Source organism: Haliotis asinina, chromosome 8 (genome assembly GCF_037392515.1).
Source record: "Haliotis asinina isolate JCU_RB_2024 chromosome 8, JCU_Hal_asi_v2, whole genome shotgun sequence".
NCBI lineage: Eukaryota > Metazoa > Mollusca > Gastropoda > Lepetellida > Haliotidae > Haliotis > Haliotis asinina.
Window position 1 is genome coordinate 63,800,351 of NC_090287.1, and position 23,280 is coordinate 63,823,630.

At 40.6% G+C, this 23,280-nt stretch overlaps 1 protein-coding gene across 7 annotated transcripts in view; it reads right to left on the reverse strand.

Moving 5' to 3' along the window:
• The window catches only part of LOC137293890 (centrosomal protein of 170 kDa-like), a 167,593-nt gene that overhangs the window by 117,036 nt on the left and 27,277 nt on the right, over positions 1 to 23,280 (reverse strand). For all 7 annotated transcript variants that reach the window (XM_067824678.1, XM_067824680.1, XM_067824679.1 and 4 more), the window contains exon 2: positions 13,075 to 13,191. In XM_067824678.1, the coding sequence (XP_067680779.1) occupies positions 13,075 to 13,191 (117 nt within the window). The remainder of the gene's footprint in view (positions 1 to 13,074; positions 13,192 to 23,280) is intronic.

Below are 23,280 nucleotides of genomic sequence, written 5' to 3' on the forward strand. Positions count from 1 at the left end.
GTCAAGGCCAACAATACCTTCCCTATCACCGATCGATACACAGACGCCGAGACTAGACCCCTGCTTATGAGGAAGGGTGTGTACCCATATGAGTACATGGATAGTTGGGCCAAGTTCACCGAGACCAGACTACCTCCTATCGACTGCTTTTATAGCAAGCTGAATGAGGCGTCCGTCTCACGAGACGATTACTCGCACGCGATTAACGTATGGAATAAACTGGGTTGTAAGAACCTGGGCGATTATCACGACCTGTACTTGAGGACAGATGTACTGCTGTTAGCCGACGTGTTCGAGACGTTTCGGCGGACATGTTTCAAGCAGTATAAACTCGACCCCGCATGGTATTACACCAGCCCAGGTCTGTCGTGGGACGCCTTGCTTAAAAAGACCGGAGTTAATTTAGAATTGCTCACAGATTACGACATGCACCTATTCATTGAGAAAGGCTTGCGAGGTGGGATTTCCATGGCATCCAAACGATACGCTAAAGCAAATAATCAATACGTGAAAGGTTACGATCCTAACAAACCAACCAATCACATTCTCTACCTCGACGCAAATAACCTGTACGGCTGGGCCATGAGCCAGTATCTACCTACAGGGGGATTCGAATGGGTACCCCACGTTGATGTTATGAGCATTGCACCAGATTCGAACAAAGGTTATATCCTCGAGGTTGACTTAGAGTATCCCAAGGCATTACACACATCGCACAACAGCTATCCCCTTGCACCCGAACGTATGAGGGTTAACCCAGACTGGATGTCTGAGTACCAACATAACTTGTCAGGTGGTCGTGTGACAGACGTTGAAAAACTCGTGCCTAACTTAATGAATAAGACCAAGTACATCGTTCACTATCGCAACCTACAGCTGTACCTGTCGTTGGGTATGAGGCTGGTCAAAATACACAGGGTGCTCATGTTTGACCAGAGCCCATGGATGGAGCCCTACATCAGAATGAACACAGACCTACGAAAAAAAGCCACCAGTGATTTCGAGAAAAATCTCTACAAGCTCATGAACAACTCGGTGTTTGGTAAGACTATGGAGAACCTGAGGAAACGCGTGACCGTGAAGCTGGTTAGATCTAGTGAGGAAGACAAGCTCAGGAAATTGATAGCCAGTCCGGCATTCAACCGTAGCAAGATATTCACAGACGACCTGGCTGCCCTACACATGAAGAAAAGCCACATAAAATTCAACCGACCTGTTTACGTGGGGATGAGCATCCTCGATTTATCCAAACACCTGATGTACGACTTTTACTACAACGAGCTCAAGAAACAGTACGGCGACAGGTGCGAAGTGCTGTACACTGACACGGATTCCCTGCTGATGGAGATTCGAACCGAGGACGTGTACGAGGACATGAAAAAACACATCGATTTATACGACACCAGCGACTACCCTAAGACCCATGCCATGCACAGTACGGTAAATAAAAAGGTCCTAGGTAAGATGAAGGACGAGTGTGCTGGCACGCCCATAACCGAGTACATAGGTTTGAGGCCTAAGATGTACTCCATACTGAAAGCCGACAATAGCGAGATCCGGAAGGCTAAGGGGGTTAAGAAGTATGTGGTGAAACAACACATCAAACACGCCAGATTCAAGGAAGCCCTGTTCAAGACCCGTACCTTTAGACATAAAATGAACACACTTAGAAGTGATGGGCACAAGATATACGGACTGACTATAAACAAGACGTCCCTATCGCCTATGGACACGAAACGTTGGATAGCTATTGATGGAATAAACACATACGCGTATGGACATGAAAAAATTTGAGGCTATTTACTACAGCCCGCGTGGGTACTGGAAAGGAGCTAACGCAGTAGATAAGCTAGCTAAACTAGCGCGAGTACCCCCGGAGGAAGCCAAAGCGTGGCTTGAAAAACAAGCCCTGTGGCAGATCTATTTACCGGCACCACGCTACGTGCCTAGAAGGAGGTTCGGTATTAACATACCTAATAGCATTCACCAGGCAGACCTATTGTTCCTACCCCACGATAAGAGGTACAAGTATGCCTTAACCGTAGTGGATGTAGCCAGTCGTTACAAGGAAGCCGAACCCTTGACCACGAAAGATTCGGCCCAGGTAGCCAGAGGATTCGAACACATATACAAACGCAGCCCGCTGACGTGGCCAACAGAGCTGCAAGTTGACCCCGGACGGGAGTTCATGGGTGCCGTGTCACAACTGCTAGCCAAACACGATACAAAGGTCAGGCGTGGCACGGCCGGAGCCCATCGCAGCCAAGCCATAGTTGAGAGATTTAATAGGACTTTGGCTGAGCGCTTGTTCGGCTATCAGTATGCTAGGGAGATGACCACCCCTGGAAAACGATCGACTGAATGGGTCACGAGGTTACCCAAGGTGGTGTCGGCAATCAACCATGAAGTCACCCGTCTCACCGGTAAGAAACCGGCAGACGCTATCAAACTAAAATCAATAGTTGCAGAGTCAGCCGCTCCATTGCGTGGGAAGGAGAAACAGATACCAGATAGGGCCCTAGTGAGGTATCTATACCAGCCTGGGGAACACGAGGGCGATAGCCGTAAGCGAGCCACCGATCCTATATGGTCAGTCAAAACTTACAACATAGATAAAGTGGATATGAAAGCCGACGAACCTAACTTGTACTACTTGAGGGGTGGGCCGGGTAGGGGTTTTGTAAGAGAAGAATTATTGATCGTACCGTACGGCACAGTGTTACCGCCTGCCAAGTCACGGTAAACGTGATGGCGTGGCTTTGTAGTAGGGGCAATAGTAGCAAGAGCTAAGGGTCCCACCAAAGCCTCATTTAGTAAATGAGGCTTTGTAGAGACATTTTGTGAAAGTGGTCCAGAATCACTATTCCCTATACTACTCTTCGAGTGTTCAAAAACAAGGTGGCTGAATGGGCTAGATTGCTTGTGATTAAGTGCTTCACTGTGAGAGTGTGGGTTCAAAACCCCCGATAGTACCGAGGCAAAATATCATATCTTATATCTTCAATTCTTCACATAAAACAAAGTCGGGTGAGTAGCTGTAAAGTTTCTGTTACAGTTGATGCAGTTTTTCCTAATGTGACAATGTCCATACTAGGCACTGTTTGAGCTATTCAAATATGACAAGGAGTTAAAACTTCTTTCCATTGCACAGTGCGTGTCAGAACCCTTAGGTATGAATGTGAAGCCAGAACACGTGTCAGCTGGTGTAGACCCTAAGTCTAACACAGCCTAACATAATGACAAACTGGCTACTTGGACTGTAGATTTACAACACAAATTTATATCAATATCTGTACTTAAATATCAGAAATACAAACATTAATTTGTTTGGAATTCTCTACCAACAACCTACTTTGCAACCTGCTTCATGACTGTGAGAGAGCCATAAATAAAAACACACTGCATATATGTTATAAGTAATAATTTGACATTGTTTGTGGAAAGAGATAAAATGGATAAAATGTGTCAGTACAGGTACACCATCAAAGCAGAGGACTGCTAGAAGGAACGATTAGTGTGTCAGGGATTATCTCCCCTTGAATGCAGCACAGCACTCCATTCTCCCATCTGATCTCCTTGTAAGAAAGTAGCACTTACCAACAGCTTGGTTCTATATACACTTAAGTTGGACTTCAGCAGATAGTACACAGTTGTACATTTTGTCAAAAACAGGCCAAACATTGACTTCCCTGGCTACGTCACTGCCATATTTAGAACTGATGCATGTTGATGACGATATCAATGACATCAACTGTAAGGACAAACATCTGTGACAAGTGGTGATTCAAAATGTATATCAGTGTTATTGATGAAGATATCTTTGTCACTAAGGAAGTAATATGAGTACAACACGTGATATAAAAATGTCATGATTACAATGGGTGAGACTTGGGGTAAACTTGGGAAAAAAGACTAAATCTAAAAAACACAGTAAATAATGTATATGCTTCTTCGGAACTTGCATAAAGTTGTGTCACATCCTTGTACACATATATATACTGAGACCTCAATTCCTCTCAATAAAAAAGAAGCCAAATTTTTATTGTCTTGAAAATGATTAAAAAAACCAACTAAATTCCTCAGCTTATTCAAGAGACCAGCCTATCCACAGTCATACACAGATTGTGAAATAAGTTGGCTCAAGCCATCTAGACATACTAACTTCATTAACCCTTGTCTAAGGAAGCGACTCTTGATTTGTTTTTGAATGTTTCATATAAACACTGGTTGGCGTTGTGTAGAGAAATATGGCAGCTGTGATTACCTGTGAAATCTAGGCCTTTGGTGAGACTGCCACTCAAAGTGGTTGGAACTTTTATAAAGTCTGTCTCACAGCCCTGACAATCATTTACTTTCTCCACTGCCTAACCCTCTCTGCAATGCTACAGCCCTAAATGAGGCAAGTCTAGATTTCCCCTGAATCCCTTCACTTCTTTTCATTTTAGATGGGTTTACTGTTACTCTTGTAAGTTCTGCATTAAGTATAAACCCATAGAAATGTCTATACACCAGTGAATTTAAAAGAGTATTTAATGTCTTGGGTGTTGTCACGTTTTCTCAGCTCAACACATATGACCTCCAAGCTAAAGACTGAATTAATATGATAATCCTAATCATCAGTTTTATAGTGTATGTATTCACACAATAGAATGCTCTGTGTACCGATACTTTTTTTAACCAAATCATGAAGACTAACATATGAAAAATAATTTTAACAGCTCAGTATTTTTTATGTGTATTACATTATTTCTTAGTATGCTGAGGACAATCAGAATGCCATTTGAAGTAAGATGAAACTTAAATTACTCTCCTTTCAGTACATCTGAACACACCTCACCTTATCAACCCTTTCCTACAGTCAACAAAACAACATCTTAAAAAATAATACTGCTTGCCTGATGACTGCTTACATTCTGAGTGCTACGTGATCACCTCATTCACTGATCACACAAACGGATTTACATGACAATCACATGCCAACTACTCTCCTCCTACACATGGTCACTGCAGCAAAAACTACACCTTCAAAGTGAAGTGAACAGCAAGCTTATTACCCCACTTTGTTGCCTTTATTATTTCACACAGTCTAGGAGGCTGACACTGGTTTAGCTGAGAACCCTGTGCTGTTGAGTATCAAAGGTGAATGATGTAATGGACTTTGACAGTACCTTATATTCCAAACAGAAACACTGAATGGCAGAACAGGACCTATATTTAGATATTCTTGTCTTGACAGAACAAATAGTAAAGGTTTACAGCAGAAAGGTGTAGAGAGAAAGGCATGATGCTGTTACACTTGAAAACAAATGACCTTCAGAGCTCTTCCCCTTCCAAGGTGGGGACAACCGTGTAGACAATATGAATGGCTATTTGAATGAATGACCACAAGCAGCATAATGTCTCTGATTTACATACACAAAGTCTTGAAAGATGAATTACTAGTGCATCTAGAGTGAGTGAGTGAGTATGGTTTAATGCCGCTTTTAGCAAAATTCTAGCAATATCACAGTAGGAGACACCATAAATGACCTTGACACATTGTACCCAGAAGGGGAATAGAACTCTTGTATGCCCAAACTAAAACTGACACCCTACTCAAGTGAAATAACTACTTACAGTCAGCTCAGTGAAAGACATGGGTTTCAGAATAAGATAGTGTAGATCAGTTAGAAGTACACAATAATAATAATAAAACATTTCTCCATTCTTGGGCAACTACTGAATAACCACCTTCTATAGCTCTAAGCAGGAAAAGCCTGCTATTTTCCTGTGGACGTTAAACATTCTCTGTACCCATGCAGACAAAAGAACTTGTCATATCAACCACTCCATAGAGAATCTACTAATAATAATGAATCTCATCTAAATTTCCCCAATTTGAACAGCTAAATCAAACATTTAAAACATTTAAGGAATAGTATGAATGGATAAGTCTTTGTATATTTGACTTTCGTGTTTGTTTTAAACTGTCCTGATTGAAACACTGGAAAGTGCACCAGTACTCTCCAATGGTGAACATACCCAATCGCCTACAACATCAGCATGTTTACATTTTATGTGTAGTTTCTGACTGAATGAAGGACGGTCACATGGCGGGTCACAAACAGGGGAATATTTGCTGTCCTCACAAACAATCACAAGCTGTCGTGAGTCACCATTGCTGTGGGCTTCATGACACAGATTATATTTCCTGCATAAAGCATATGCACATCAACATCAGCTCACCACATCAACACATCATAGCCACAACTGACTCGCTGTCATCAAAATGGTTACTTAAAATGAACTTGGGTGGTGAAACCTTCAAACCACCATAAATCTGATGCCAGAAGGTAATGGACATACTGAGGATTAGTGAATAATTAATAAATTATACAATCCCTTATCCTTAAATACTGGGTGCTTCTACTACAGATACTTCACTTGCCTACCTCTAGGAACCTGGTAATATGGCATATTTGATCAGCTTACCTGTATCTTGCAAATCCGGGATGTTTGCACTATTTAAAAATAATAACATTTTGATTTAAGGAAAAACAATTCCAACTCTGCTCCTGACCAAAAACAGTCCACTCTAACACTCAGTTAGGGCTGCAAGGAACACAGTGGTGAATACAATATACATCATAATGTATAGGGAAATGAACATAAATATTTATTCATGAATACAATAGCTGTATGTCATACATGCAATAGTATCCCAATGGTGTGGATCATAATCGTCATGATGTCAATCACTCAACTGTCTGGCCTAAGAGTCATTTTACAGGCTGAAGGATTATAGAGTGTGGTGTTAAACAACAAACAACACAACTCAGTGTGACGCTTTGGTCATAGAAGGATGACTTCTTTTCAAGCATCTAACAACTGAATTTATGTTGTACACTATAGTTATCAACTTATATAGTTATCTCCAGGCATAAATGGTGTGAAGCAACCTGCATGTGAACCTATATCAATGGGTTTCAATGGCTCAATCACACAGTACATCACACCATAAGTCCTGATGTATCGGCTGACAAGACATTTTTTTTATTCATACAAATTTGGAACATTCTCTGGCTTCCCTGCAACTCTCTCCCTGGCAACATCCTACAGCTTCTCCGGCTCTAAATGCAACTCTATCTGGCAAATTCCAACAGCTTCTTCGGCTTTCCTTGCAACTCTCCCTTGCAACCTCCAATAGCTTCTCTCGCTTTCCATGCAACTCGCTCCCTGACAACATCCTACAGCTTCTCCGGCTTTCTATGCAACTCTCCCTGACAACATCCAACAGTGTTTCCAGTTTCCTGTACTACTTCACACACCATAACCACGCTGCCAGAAAGTGACACACATTTCACTCTGAAGTGACAGTTTTTAGCTTGTATTTAAATAATAAAAGCTGAACAGTTGTCATGAGTTGCCACTGTCCACAATGGTATATTGTTCAAATACATGAACATAACAATGATAAAACACCTGTCATATGTCAGTTTTCTGACAACCAAACATATGACATCATCAGCTTTCACAATTTGACTACCTGGCAGGAAAGGAACAGTAATGCATACAAAATTATAGTTGTCTTCCTGTCAATCATTTCTCTACTACCTGTTCAATTATTAATATGACCACGTAAAACGTGAACAAAGATAATGATTCCATTCACTAGCTCATAGCGTTAACAATCTGACTATTATTAACCCAGATAACTTGACCTACGAGTTAGGTGCTAGGTTATTTAGTCATATGACTGATTCCACTATGTACCCATGTTTCTGGAGGAACACGGTAATTTATGATGGTGATGATTCCGAAAACACTGATTGTTGGACAATGTGTACCACCTCTGTGGTGTAGTGGGTGCAGTGTCTGACAATGGAAGGTTAGCTGTTTGATCCTTGGTGTTACAACATGCTTGTTATTACCCTACATGGAAGTAGGCAATAAGGAGACAAGAACAGTTTTGGTCACCTCCAAGTCAGTATACAGTGTTTGAGTGGGTATTCAAAATAACTTCAGCATCATAAACAGGCCTACCATATAAACAGTGAAAAAATCATCAAACCTGAACTCATATACACCAAAACAGAACAAAAATCATCAAAATAGGACAATAGCCTTCCAAAAAAGCAACAATATCCTCTAAAACAGAAACAAATGCTCTGGAAAACTAATCATTTGAAATGGAAACAAAATTCATGTATCATCTTCAAGAGCGCCCAAGAATGGCCACCGAGCATCTTAAACAGTAGTCGTATCCAAAAGTGGCAGTCATAGCATCCCCAAATGGCATAAATATTGTCAAAGATGGTGGCAAGTGGAGACAAACAGGCTTTGGTAAATAATGTTTTCTGTCACTATGAGTCTAATCTTAAAAATTTGATATCGGGATGTAGCACATCAACCCCCTATTGCAGTATGCTCCAGACCAGTGCTCTTAAGGAGACTTGACCGTGTTTCCAAAATCATGTATGAATATCTTTGTCAAGGAGGAAATATGCAACTGAGATTACAGTTTTTTCTTGCTTTGATGTCCCCATTAATGAGCATATTTACTCGTGTGTTAGATACTTACTGTCTAAGCTGGAATATTGCTGAGTGCAGTGTAAAACCAAACTTACTCATTCACGCATTGTTGTTCTGAGCAATACTCCAGTTAAGTGTCTGTAAATAATCAAGTTTGGACCAGACAATCCAATGACTGATGTTGTGAGCAACATTCATGGTGTTGGGGTACACTGACAAGTAATGAAACAAGTCCAGCTCCTGGCCACACCATCCACTAAATTGCTTCCCATGAGCTGCATGATTCACTGGGGAGCTACATTCTGACCTGGAATGCCTCAGGGTCCTTGATGACTTAAATGACTTGAGGCTACGTTGTTTCACGGACATGACCGTCCCATGTCTAAGGTTGAGCACAGACATACAAGGACTAACATGACATGACAGGCCACACACGATGTTGGACCAACATGGCTAGTAACAAGGTCCATTTGTGTCACATGAAGAAGTATACATGTGACACCATGTCAACATCCAGCCTAACACAAGCCAACCAACTTCTGAAAATATTCTTCATCCCTGTATTTATTGCTCAGCCTTCTACAATCCTGGATGCAGTGAAACTCTTTCAGGAAACAGTAGGTCTGAGAGTCACAGGGAATGATACTGATGTGTTTATACACTGTCTAATGGAAGTCCAGCGTTATCACTGTGATGAGAGTTGGAAAGCCTTGTTATGTCTGGGAAGACCTGTCATGACCCTAAATTGGACACATGGTGTCTATAACACTATTCATCACCAGATAATCCTGCATTGAAAGGTTTATGTGCATGACACTATCCTGCCTTGAGACATGATCTGTATCATGGAAGCAGTAGAAGGTAGAATATCTGCTTGACTCATATAACTGCTGAAAGGGAAGTTGTGGGCACAAGTACTAGAGATGTGTACCCCAGGTATGTTTCTGTATACTGAAATGTATCTTAAACAAAGTAAAAATACAGAAATGTACCTGGTACCCTAATGGTAGATGAGTTCAAATTCCACAATCCAAATCCAAATGGAGTTATTCCTGTTCAGCTGATTGCAAGTGGTATTGTGCATTGCAATATATTTGTTACTGTGAATGTTTCTTATATAAAACAATCAAATGTAGCTATTACAAGTAATAATATGCCAATTCTGATCAAGAAAACGGCACATTACAGAACAAGCCTGGGTAAATATGTATAGTATCCCTGTTTCCAACTACCCCTTGAGCCATAAGAACCCTTGACAAAAGAATATGACCATTTTCACAGCATCCATTAAGTTCACAGCAGGATCATAGAGAACATTTCACACTTTGCAGAAACTCTTTTCACAAACTTTTGACTGATCATTTTTTGACATTCATCTGATAGAAAATTACATTCTGGTGATAACATCTAGTAACAGGCTGTGTCTACATCACAGAGTCAACCTATTTCCAGTGCATGCCTTTTGTGTTTACTCACAAGATTTTTGTTTCAAACATCTTCAACTGGCACATCTGTTACAGATTTACAGCTGATAATGTGTGTCAGAGCTGTTGCAGCAGAAGGATTTTCTGGTCAAGACTACAACTACAGTCTTGTCCTACACACTGTTAACAGTGGTAGATACTGTTTGGCCTGACAGTGAACATGTTGGTCTGAGAAAGGCTGTATTAAAAACTATATGTTGGCAAACAACCTGTAGTCCTGCCAGACATGTCTTAACCAATCATGGATGTGTTGGACAGTCAACCTTTGACTAGTCTTGAACTATCTTGGATGTGTTGGACAGCCAGCCTTTGACTAGTCTTGAACTATCTTGGATGTGTTGGACAGCCAGCCTTTGACTAGTCTTGAACTATCTTGGATGTGTTGGACAGCCAGCCTTTGACTAGTCTTGAACTATCTTGGATGTGTTGGACAGCCAGCCTTTGACTAGTCTTGAACTATCTTGGATGTGTTGGACAGCCAGCCTTTGACTAGTCTTGAACTATCTTGGATGTGTTGGACAGCCAGCCTTCGACTGGTCTTGAACTATCTTGGATGTGTTGGACAGCCAGCCTTCGACTAGTCTTGAACTATCTTGGATGTGTTGGACAGCCAGCCTGCTAGTTAAAAATAATTAACATATGTCCTATTATCTAAGCCGCTTACATGCTCTAAGTTTGATTTTTAATACCACTTATTTTCTACATCAATTCCTACCTAAGATCAGGTGTACATCAAAATTTGTCAAGGCGAGTTCAGGATTTATCCCAACAGTGTTTCAGCTGAAAGAAATTTTCTTTTAAACATTCAGACTAAACAAAGCTATTGTTATTGATGGGCAGGTCTATTAAAATGTTTCAGTTGGCAACACCAAAAAAATATCATGCTGAGTAAATTTAATAAGGTGCAAAGAAAACATTCACAGCTATTGCTAAGGAGCATAAGGGTATCCTCGTCTACTGGCGTCACTGCCTCAATGTTGCATGCCCAACTCTGAGCTGCTACTCACACAAATCATTCAGTTGAGAGATTTACTCCGCGACTTGGTCTACAGGCTGAGATTTGTTGACTTTGATGACACAAGCAACATAGATTACAACCACATTCAACGAACACAGCCATTCCCCATTTCTACACATATCCGATTTATTGGTGTGTGTCAGAATCGACTACACCTGACATGTTCTTTTGGCAGCTTGGTGGGAAGTCCCGAGGAGTAGCCACTTCAAAACATATGTAAATATCACCATCTTGGCCTCTTTAAAGTTACTCTTAACAATTCATGATTCAAGAGGATATAAACCCTGTGAGTGATCCTCTGTGTCACAGCCTCATCAGTCGTGACATATAGTTGTGTAAAACATACCGAATACATAACATGCACTTTTATGGACAACATCTCTATGAAAAGTGTCATGTATTCACCTTCTTCTAACATTTAAATGACTACCCAAGATTTTATACACCCCACACAGGCTCCTTTATTGTACAACCAGGTAAAGGTTGGACCAACTTGTGTATTACAGAGACATATCCCACACTGAGCATGGGGGAATGGGAGAGAGATAAGGATTAGGGTGCTAAATATTGTAGGGAGGGTCTTCATGCTTCTCCCTAATAATCACCACCAACCCCCATACATGATTAAAGGTCGATCAGTTTTAATAAAGTAGAGTAGTAGGGGTTTAAATGAAGGCATGGGTATAATAGTTTCTGTCAAACCAACAGCGGTGAGCGTTGGTGAGTAAAACGCAGTGTCTGAAATCATGAACAGTGCTGACCCTCACTTGACCATGTGTCTGACTAATGGCTGTGTTACAGTTGACTCTGGCATCCTCAGTTAATGGTCTCTGTTGTAACCCTACATCCGCACACTGTGCAGATATTAACATCGTTTATCTGTTAGGTGAATACTGGCCAGGGTGCAGCTGTTCAAAAGAACCTTAGTGCTATGACAAGATTAAGTCAATGTTAAGATACCAGAGTTATGGTCACCTTAGCACTAAGATCGCTTTGTACAACAGCACCAATGACAAATGGTGCTAAAGTGTACCTGCTCCTACCTTCAACTGTTGAAAAACTGCAACATTTGACTATCATGGCTTGATTTCAAGAACTTGATTTCACTTTTACTGTTGGCATATTGACTTGTAAAATAAGTTTCAATATACAAAACAAGGCTGAACTTTGGTCACATCAATTTACAAATGGGCCAGTTTACTTCCAGTGTTGCATACACTACTGATGCACTTCCGTAGAAGGTAACATTGAAGCATTGTACAAGACACTGGAGCACTACTACATTTGACGATCTGATCACCTCACACTTGAGAAAGCATGACACAAAATGAGAATGACAGGGATAAGCAGTGTAGTAAGGTAAACAAACTTTACAGGCACCAAGTGTATTCAAAGTTTAATTTTGTGTGGACACATAAGGGCTAGTCAGACAAATCTGAAATTTGTTTGCATGCACTTGGTGCATGTAGACATAAAAATTAGGTTGCATTTCTTAACAATGGGTCGAAATTACATGTTTAATTCAGGTAAAACGAACCCTGACTATGCAGATGTAAGTGTTTAGGTTCAGTGATCTGTTATGTAAGCATCTCATCCCTAAACATCTAACATATCAAACAATCCACACCATAGTCTTCATTTGTCAACTTGTTGATCACTGAATTGTCTGGTCAAGATTCAATTATTTTCAGACCACTGCCATTTAGCTTGAATGTTGCTAAGTGTGACATAAAACTAAACTCAGTCACTCACTCAGTCAGTCACTCACTCACTCACTCATCTGTCAACTCAGAACAAAATAATCAGTAGAGGAACACGACCTGCAAGACTGACTTCTTCCATGAGATGAAAACATAAACACAGAATAAGATGTCTTGTATTTCATTCCTGACAGAAACTTTCCATTGAAAATTTCAGGAAACACTAGTGTATCTATAAATTTGACGTGCAACCATTCTGATATTCTCTTTGAGAATAGCAAGATCAATTTAACATTTCAAAAGTCAGCGAATTCCTGTGATATGACTGTATCTATGGGAGGTAACTATTGCTTTCACCTACCTGCACTACAACATCACACTCATCTCGCCCCAGGAACAGCATGGTCTTGGGAAGACAGAAGCGTTTGGTCTTCTCCACCAGGTACCAGTCCTCTTTTGACCCACCATCTTCCCCGTCCTGAAACGTAACCAGATCATGAAACAAACACATAGTGTTTTGACCCACCATCTTCCCCGTCCTGAAACATGTAACCAGATCATGAAACAAACACATGGTGTTTTGATCCACCATCCTCCCCGTCCTGAAACATGTAACCAGATCATGAAACAAACACATGGTGTTTTGATCCCCCATCTTCCCCGTCCTGAAACATGTAACCAGATCAGGAAACAAACACATTACATTTGGTCCACTATCTTTGATAATACTGGAACATGCAGTTCCCTTAATCAAACTTTGATTAATCAAACTCTTTATCCCAAACTTTCATTTCGCTAGATTCAAGTCATCAATCAGCAGTAGCTTAATCTTCGTCACAGAGAGTTTTCTTTTTGCAACCATGTTGGCAAATACCCGTTTCTGCTTGTGAAGACACACAATGTTGGCAAATACCCCATTCAGTTTGTGAAGACACACAATGTTGGCAAATACCCCATTCAGTTTGTGAAGACACACCATGTTGGCAAATTTCCCGTTCAGTTTGTGAAGACATGCCATGTTGGCAAATACCCCATTCAGTTTGTGAAGACATGCCATATTGACAAATACCCAGCAATGCTTATGAAGACACACCATGTTGGCAATTACCACATTCTGTTTGTGAAGAGACACCATGTTGGCAAATGCTTTATTCTGTTTGTGAAGACATACCATGTTGGCACACATCATGTTGGCAAATACCCCATTCTGTTTGTGGAGACACACCATGTTGACAAATACCCTGATTTATTTATGAAGACACAACATGTTGGCAAATGCCTGACTTTGTGAAGATACACTACGTTGGCATATATCTAGGTCTGTTTCAGAAGAGGTCCTGGGATAGAACAGCAATCCATGCTTGCCATAAAAGGCGACCATGCTTGTCGTAAGAGGCGATATGATGGGATCAGGCGGTCAGGCTCACTGACTTGGTTCCCTAATGGCACAGATCAATGCTCATGTTGTTGGTCACCGGATTGTCAGGTCCAGACTCGATTATTTACAGACCACCACCATATAGCTGGAATAATGCTGATTGCGGCGTAAAACTAAACTCACTCACTCACTCACTGTTTGAGAAGACACATCACGTTAGCAAATACCCCTGTTCTTTTTGTGAAGACACATCAATTTGGCAAATACCTAGTTCTGTTTGTGAAGACACACTGTGTTGGAAAATACCTTGGTCTGTTAGAAAAGACATGCCATGTTGGCAAATATATAGGTCTGCTTGTGAAGACACACCATGTTGGAAAATGCCCAGCTCTGTTTGTGAAGATACATCATGCTGGCAAATACTCTGTCTGAAGACATGCCATGTTGACCAATACCTCATATAACATATTACTTGCAATATTTCTTATGTATGTCCAGGTAAATATATTACACATAAGCCAGAGGACAACCCTGCTGTTCCTGAAACAAATAATTAAATAACACATAACAATATTATTACTATTGTGTCATTATTCCAAAGAGCAGTAGACAGCCAGGTGGAGGAGACTGTGTCAGGTTTATGTGCCCCAGATGTTTACAGACAGTTTCATACCCATAAATCAATAACTGTTGATAACAGTACCTGCATACCCATTGAAATGACAGAGAGGTCTTGTTTAAACAAAGCTGAGGAGGCAGATAAGAGTCTTTTGTTGTGTCCCTAATATAATATATTCTTGCGAAACATTGTGCACCAACTGTATAATGCATACCACGACACTGTCTCCGGAATGTGTGATACAACATCACCTGAGATCATATTTGCATCACTTAACCTGTATTCCATCAGTAATGTGACAATCACAAAACCATACACAACCTGTGTGGCTAAAGAAAGGGAGTAAATTGGATTTATCTCCACTTTGGACATAGTTTTAGCCAACAATATGCGTCAATAAGAACTATCCCTGAAGTGACAAGAATTATGAGAAGTGAGATCAAGAGTTTAAATTCATATTTGCCCCAATTATGATTCAGCACTACACCCTGACCTGCTTCAAAGCATGATCTTTGCGCTACAGTATACCTTAAGTCTTACGTTAAATTACTGGAGAAGGCTTTGGGTCTATAAGTTTAATAAAAGTGGTACATGTCTAAAATCTGCAATATCTGAACTGCAAAATTAAGTGCTAATGCTGAAGTATAAACTTAAATATTGTTCAAACCAGTGAAAAGCCAGCTCACTCACTCCTGGCCATCTGACTGCTGTGAGGCCACCGGGCCATGGAGTGGGTGGGTGGGTGAGTGAGTGAGTGCAATATTCCAGCAATATCCTGACAAGGACATTAGGATATCATGCAAATGTGACAACCATCTAGTCTCAGTTAACAAAAAAACCCACCTCATCCTATGTACTTTACTGAATTATGATTGACATGAACAGAAAAATAGATGGTCTACCCTTTATCTAGTTCCAGTAGAGCTCATACAGGATATTGTCTGCATGTTACATGGGTATACGAGCACAAGAACTGACCATGTATCAGTTGTACATATGATATGCTGGAATTTGATGTGTATGGATGTCTTCTGTGACATTCATTTCAGTAGGTATATTGAGCTGAATTGTTCCACAACCACAAGGTTCTATGGTCAGTGCCTGGTGTGACAAAATAGTCATGTACACACACATGCACACACATACACATACGCGCTTACACATACCAGCACACACATTGACTAGCTGCATACACACACATGCATGTGCATGCACACATTGACTGGCTAAGTCTTACGTTAAATTACTGGAGAAGGCTTTGGGTCTATAAGTTTAATAAAAGTGGTACATGTCTAAAATCTGCAATATCTGAACTGCAAAATTAAGTGCTAATGCTGAAGTATAAACTTAAATATTGTTCAAACCAGTGAAAAGCCAGCTCACTCACTCCTGGCCATCTGACTGCTGTGAGGCCTCCGGTCCATGGAGTGAGTGAGTGAGTGTGTGAGTGTGTGAGTGAGTGAGTGAGTGAGTGAGTGGGTGAGTGAGTGAGTGAGTGACATCAGTATTATTTCTAGGGACATTCACTGATGGACCAACTACATAGCCAGGATCCACAGACTGTGATCTGACTAAAGCCAAACAACTTCAGGCATGATATGCACTCCATCATAACTGCAGCTTAGCCCAACAGAGGAGTTTCCTTGTAGGTGACCCCAGGGCCTCCATTATGCCACAGCAAAGTTGGATGCGTAACAATCTCATTCTACACATCTCCAGGACATGACTGTTCTCACAGAGCAAATTTATCTGGAGGGACAAAGGTTAGGAATAACTGATTAGAAAAGCCCTGCAATGAAAATGGTTTAAATTACATGCAAGACACCTTTATTTAAGAGTTAGTCATCGCTGAAGTGCGTAGCCGCTCAGCAGGTGTTGCGCTCGTCCAATCAGAGTCATGTGGGAATATATCTTTATAGCAAACGTATCCCCTGGGATTAACACTCTTTAATACATGCATACACACAGGTAATAAACATATGTGCTTAGCTGTCACCTTGTTACCAAAAAAACATCCTGATTGATATCAACCAAGGTTATGAGACGACATGTTAAGAAGGGTTTCTGACGGCTAAACTTTTAATAGTCACTGTATTAGATTCGCCTGACCTAGATTTGGGGAACATGAGAAGAAAAAATAATGGACAGATCCTTGCCAATTCAGTAACAAACGTTCATTTCGAAATTTCATGATTCTGTTTTGGTTTATCTGCAGTGAGCACTGGGTACTGTTGGGGAGACCTCATCTACTGTGGCTACTGTGAGCACTAAGTAGAGATTACCTACCAACTTCTGTAAACACTCGGTAGAGATTATCTACTATGAACACTAGGTAGAGATCATCTACTGTGGGTATTGTCAACATTAGATAGACCCATCTACTGTGATAACAAGATAGACCTCATTTACTGTGAACATTTGGTAGACCTCATCCTATGTGAACACAACATAGACCTCAACTACTGTGAACACTAGGTAGAGATCATCTACTGTAAACACAAGGTAGGCCTCATGGACTGAGAACACAAGATAGAGATCATCTATGTGAACACAAGGTAGGCATCATCTACTGTGAACAGTTGGTAGACCTCATCTAATGTTAGCACAAGGTAGACCTCATCTACTGTGAACACTAGGCAGACCTCATAGACTGTGAACACTAGGTAGACTATCTGTTGTGAACACCAGGTAGACCTCATGTACTGCAACATAGATTTCATCTAATGTGAACACAAGGTAGACCTGAACTACTGTGTAAAGCCAGGGTCAATCCATATGACACACAACAAAGAACAGAACACAGGACTGCAGTACACAGGTAAACGCAAAATCAGAACTTAAAACCAGGTGCCAAGCTAAACACTGCAGCACATGGATTAGAGAGCTGCTTGTCTAATTCACAGACAATACAATTAAGCCAAAATAGCCTGCAATACAACACTGAGTGCAAATCGCTTACATCATCATAGGCCCTGAACAAACAATTCCCCAGACTGAATGTCAAACTTCCAACTGTTCAAGTACTGAAGGAGCTGAAGTGACCATATTTCATGTCAGTCAAGAGGCACTAATTGACTCCATGCAAATCCACTCCAATGCCTGGTAATCACTTCTCATCAGGAGTCTGTGATTTCTATGATACTGGGCGCTGGGAGAATACATACTCTGATAAGCAAATCCAGCATATTTACCTCACACCATAGAGTTATCGTATCTTATCCAGTATAGATCCAGATAAACGCTGTCTGTATAATTGTATCTGTCGAACACACTGATATACCAAATGAAGATTGGTAGCCACTTTCACTTGGCTGCAAAAAAAGATACCACAATCATGTTTGAGAGAGAGAGAAACTATAAGTACTGAGGTGTGCTGATATGTACCACTACTACTACTACTACTACTACTACTACTACTACTACTACTACTGAAATCTACTTTCAGGAGACAGACACTGAATTTCAAACAACAACATTGCCAAATACAGACTTCTGTGCCCTACTTACATACACCGACCACATTTGGCAAGGTTTGTATTTACCTGGCATTCCATATCAAAGGGACAAGAATCAAGAGATCACTGTGTTAATTTAACCGTGATATCATACTAGGACAAACTATCATCAGTGGCTGTCTATTATTGCAACTTGTGGAAATATCAGGAAAGTGGAAACACAATGCCCCATACTGGCTGTTTAACATATAAAGATTGAATCAAATAATAGCAGAAGAGACCTGCTGTGAAACTTCACCACAGAACACAGCTTGTGGTACCCTGGTTACATTACTGTTACTTTGTATCTAAATTGTTGTTTGATATATATTTAGTAAACACTTCAAGTGAATGAGTGAGTTTAGTTTTAAGCCACACTCAGCAATATTCCTACTACATGGCAGCAGTCTTTAAATTATGAAGTATGGACCAAACAATACAGTGATCAAAAGCATGAGCATCGATCTACTGGATGACATGTCAACCAGTTCAGTGAACCTGACCATCCGATCTCATTAGACGCCTCATAAAGCAAGGATGGGTCACGAAAGATATATTCTAACCCGCAGTATCATGAGTCTCACTGCTAGGTAAAGGTAGGTAAAACACAGATTGAAAAATTCATTAATTTATCCAGACAATATGTGACAAAATACGAGCATCCCAATAAGTGAGGCTTGACAGTACTGTAACCATTTGTTTCAAATACATCAAACATTTGCATTACAGGACCACTTGCTGGGTCTGCTGAACGAACATCACCTGTTTTGGAAAATATCTTAATGAATGCTATAAGCAAGTGTGTAAGTTGGGTTTTCACACTGCTTTTAACAATACTCCAGCAATATCACAGCAAGGGATGTTAGAAATGGGCTCCACACATTGTACCATGTGGGAAATTAAACCCAGGTCTTCCGTACAACAACTGAACACTTCAACCAATAGGCAACCACCCCCATCTTCTATGCTTAATATATTGTATCAGCAACTGTTACAGCACACAATTCCTTATTCCTCAGTGGTCTAAAACACGCTGTACAGTAGGACATGTGATGTCATGTGATCTCAGGTACAGAACATGGTAAACCATAGGTTGTCATGTGATCTCAAGTACAGAACATAGTAGCCCATAGGTTGTCATGTGATCTCAGGTACAGAACATGGTAGCACATAGCTTGTCATGTGATCTCAGGTACAGAACATAGTAGCACATAGCTTGTCATGTGATCTCAAGTACAGAACATGATAGACCATAGCTTGTCATGTGATCTCAGGTACAGAACATGGTAGCACATAGCTTGTCATGTGATCTCAGGTACAGAACATGGTAGCACATAGGTTGTCATGTGATCTCAGGTACAGAACATGGTAGACCATAGCTTGTCATGTGATCTCAAGTACAGAACATGGTAGACCATAGGTTGTCATGTGATCTCAAGTACAGAACATGGTAGCCCATAGGTTGTCATGTGACCTCAGGTACAGAACATGGTAGACCATAGGTTGTCATGTGATCTCAGGTACAGAACATGGAAACACATAGGTTGTCATGTGATCTCAGGTACAGAACATGGTAACACATAGGTTGTCATGTGATCTCAGGTACAGAACATGGTAGCACATAGCTTGTCATGTGATCTCAGGTACAGAACATGGTAGCACATAGCTTGTCATGTGATCTCAGGTACAGAACATGGTAGCACATAGCTTGTCATGTGATCTCAGGTACAGAACATGGTAGCACATAGCTTGTGATGTGGTCTCAGGTACAGAACATGGTAGCACATAGGTTGTCATGTGATCTCAGGTACAGAACATGGTAGCACATAGGTTGTGATGTGATCTAATGTGCAGAAGGTGCTAACACATAGGTGGTCTTGTCATCTACGGTACAGAACATGGTAGCACATAGATTGTCTTGTCATCTAAGGTACAGAACATGGTAGCATATACGTTGTCATGAGGTCTGAGGTACAGAACATGGTAGCACCTTGGTGGTCTTGTGGTCTAAGGTACAGAGCAGGTGGGTAAATGGTCTAAGGTGCTTAACGGAGTAGAAACCCTTTGTTGTGACAGAACCCACAAGTTGTGGTTTCTAACCCCAAATCACACTCTTATAAAAAGTAGCTTTATTTGTCCAGAACATGGTAAAAGTCAATGACCTTTGTCACTTTGGGCCTACTTCCACCATAAGGATGAAGGACTGAGAATTTTCCAAATAATGTCTGAAACCATCCAGAAGGTCACTCAACTGCGTTCCCCAAACAGGCCCAGCAGAGTCTCCAATCTGTCAGCAATCCTGTGTACTCAGGTAGACTTCACATGATACTTGCCACACAACTGACATACTGATCTCAGGGCTGCTACAATGATACACAAACATGGCAGCTTACCTAATCAGCCATACATTTAATGCAGTTAATATAGATATGTCGGCTGACCGTGTTACCTTCCACACTACACCTTCGTGAACAATTCCATTACCGTCAGAACTGGTCCCACAAATGAGAGAGAACTGGTAAGGTCTACTGACTAGCCTTTGTAAGTTGAGCATTGATGAAACCGATATCGCCACTTAACAAAATCATCTGACAAGTGTCTCTAGCTTTGAAGGTATTTGCTGATAAGCAGTTTTCAGCAAGTTCCAGTGCATCTCTTGAACAGTATTAATCTTTACACTTGAGGCAATGAGTAAGTTTACTATATGGAAGAAGTACAAGGTATGTGTTTCATAGAAACCTTGGATTTTTAACAAGTGTGGACTAACACCTCCATTAAATGATAACCATCACACAATTGCTGACATCAAGGTACAGAAGTTAGGAAAACATGACATTATCCAGTTATCTTAACTTTATAAAGACACAACACTTTTGGTTCAATTTTTCAAGAAAATATACCTAATTAACTATTTTGAATTACGATTTAAACAATGGAATAAAAATATAAAAACTGGTTCACTTCCTGTGAGCCTTCCTGCAGAGGAAACACACAACAAAATGACAAAGTACACCATTGCATATTGTACCCTTTGCAGTGATGACCCTGGGACAAAACAACAACCTTTGCATTCCATTGTGACATTACTGAAAATTACAGTCACTCAAAGGTTTCATACAAACAAATGGTGTTAAAAAACTGTTTCTGGGTTTAAGCTAGAAATATAATCTCAATCGTCATCTCATTGTCATCATGACTTCCTGTATTGTTATGCTATCATGATTATGCTGCAACATGCATGAATGTTGGTTTTACATACAATGCTCTCACCCACTGTTGTCGTAGCATAATCATGAACACTATTTTTAAAACATAGGTTTGACCCATTACAGGGTCAAAAGGGATATCCCTGTGGTACACAATCTTCGGGTCATATCAGAAAAGGTAAAGAACAATTATATATACCACTCAAAAGAAGTATAGGATAATGTATTTACACGATTGACACAATGCAGCTAGTTCCTTTGGAAATGCTTCACCTGTATGGATGTATATTACTTTTTCTCATATGCATTGGCTAGTGGTATGCTCACAAAATGGAATATACCATACTATTTTTAAATGGTATGAAAACATTGATTACTTTGGTCATCAAGATGAAACTGAAGAGAAAGCTTTAATTTTTCTTTGTGAGTCAACAGTCAACCCATCTGATGGTTGACAACGTGAACAGTGAATCACTCCATCAGAATACGCCATGATCCATAAGCCAGACCTCTCAAAGGGACATACCGATCAGACAGCTCTGGACCTTTCTAAAAGGTACACACCAATCTGAACCACTCCTTCTAGTTCACACCAATCAGCCAAATCTGAACCACATCTTCAGAACACACACCAATAAAACAGATCTGACCCACTCCCTCAGAATGTACACTAATCAGCCAGATCTAGGCCTTTTCCAATGGTCTGATGAAAACACCCATCAGCTCTACTTATGAAATACACTTGCAAGCTATACACCAATCAACTAGAACTAAACCTCATGTTCAGAGTACACTGCAGTCAGCCAGATCAGAACCACACCTCCAGGATGCATACCTATCATTTATGCCTGAACCACCAACCTGAACCACTCCTAGTATACACCCATCAGCCTGATCTGAACCACACTCCTCAATACACCCCAGTCAGCCAGATCAGAACCAGGAAAGTCCTGCATTGAGACAAAGCATGATGTACTGGTCATTTATTTCTACATGGAATCAGTACAAGAAGAAGCATGATCTCATCAAGTGTAGGCAAAACAAATTTCAACCATTCAACATCAGTTTAACAGAAATGTTTAAAAGACTGTTAAAAGACTGATTTTTTGACACTAGTTGAGATGTCATCTCATATGCAGAAGTGAAGGTGATTCTGTTCTCCAATCAATGGCTACTGGGCATTCTGGATGTTATCATGCAGGGAAGATGCAGTAAGCAAATAGCAAGTTGAAGAATAGCTTACATGTCCTGAATTTCTTATTTTACAACTCCCTTTTCAGCAAACGCTTAACAAACAATGTTGGCCATTATACCCAAGTTACTTTTAACCTCTTCCCTTATTTTACTCCACTCTCCATGACTTATTCACCCCCATCCAGTAACATAGTGCACAAGCAGAACAGAACTTCTTCTTCTCAATGATATATGACATCCTTGTTAATTTCAACAACAGGTTAAAATTGTCAGTTTGTGGCTACATGTTCAGAAAATTTTAGTAATCAACTCTAAGGTATTTTATGAAAGAACAACACAATAGTGTGCAGTGATAACAGATGATATCAGGTCCCTGATTCTGTTGGTCATGCTGACAAGTGAGAACCAATGTGGGGGTTCTCCTCTTCGTCTCTCCCGATAAGATAACAAAGATTAGTGCCTCCCGAGCACTCCTCCATCGTCTCTGGACTGATGGTACAGCTATCAGTGCTATTTCATATCCCACATGTGCTTCATTGAAAACATGTATGTGGATTCTTGTTTGAGCTTTTCATGAGAGTTACACCTGTACATCACAACACAACAATGTTCACTGTACAGTTTATAAAGCAAAACACATGAGACTGTGAGGAAATATTCCTCCCAAATTTATCTC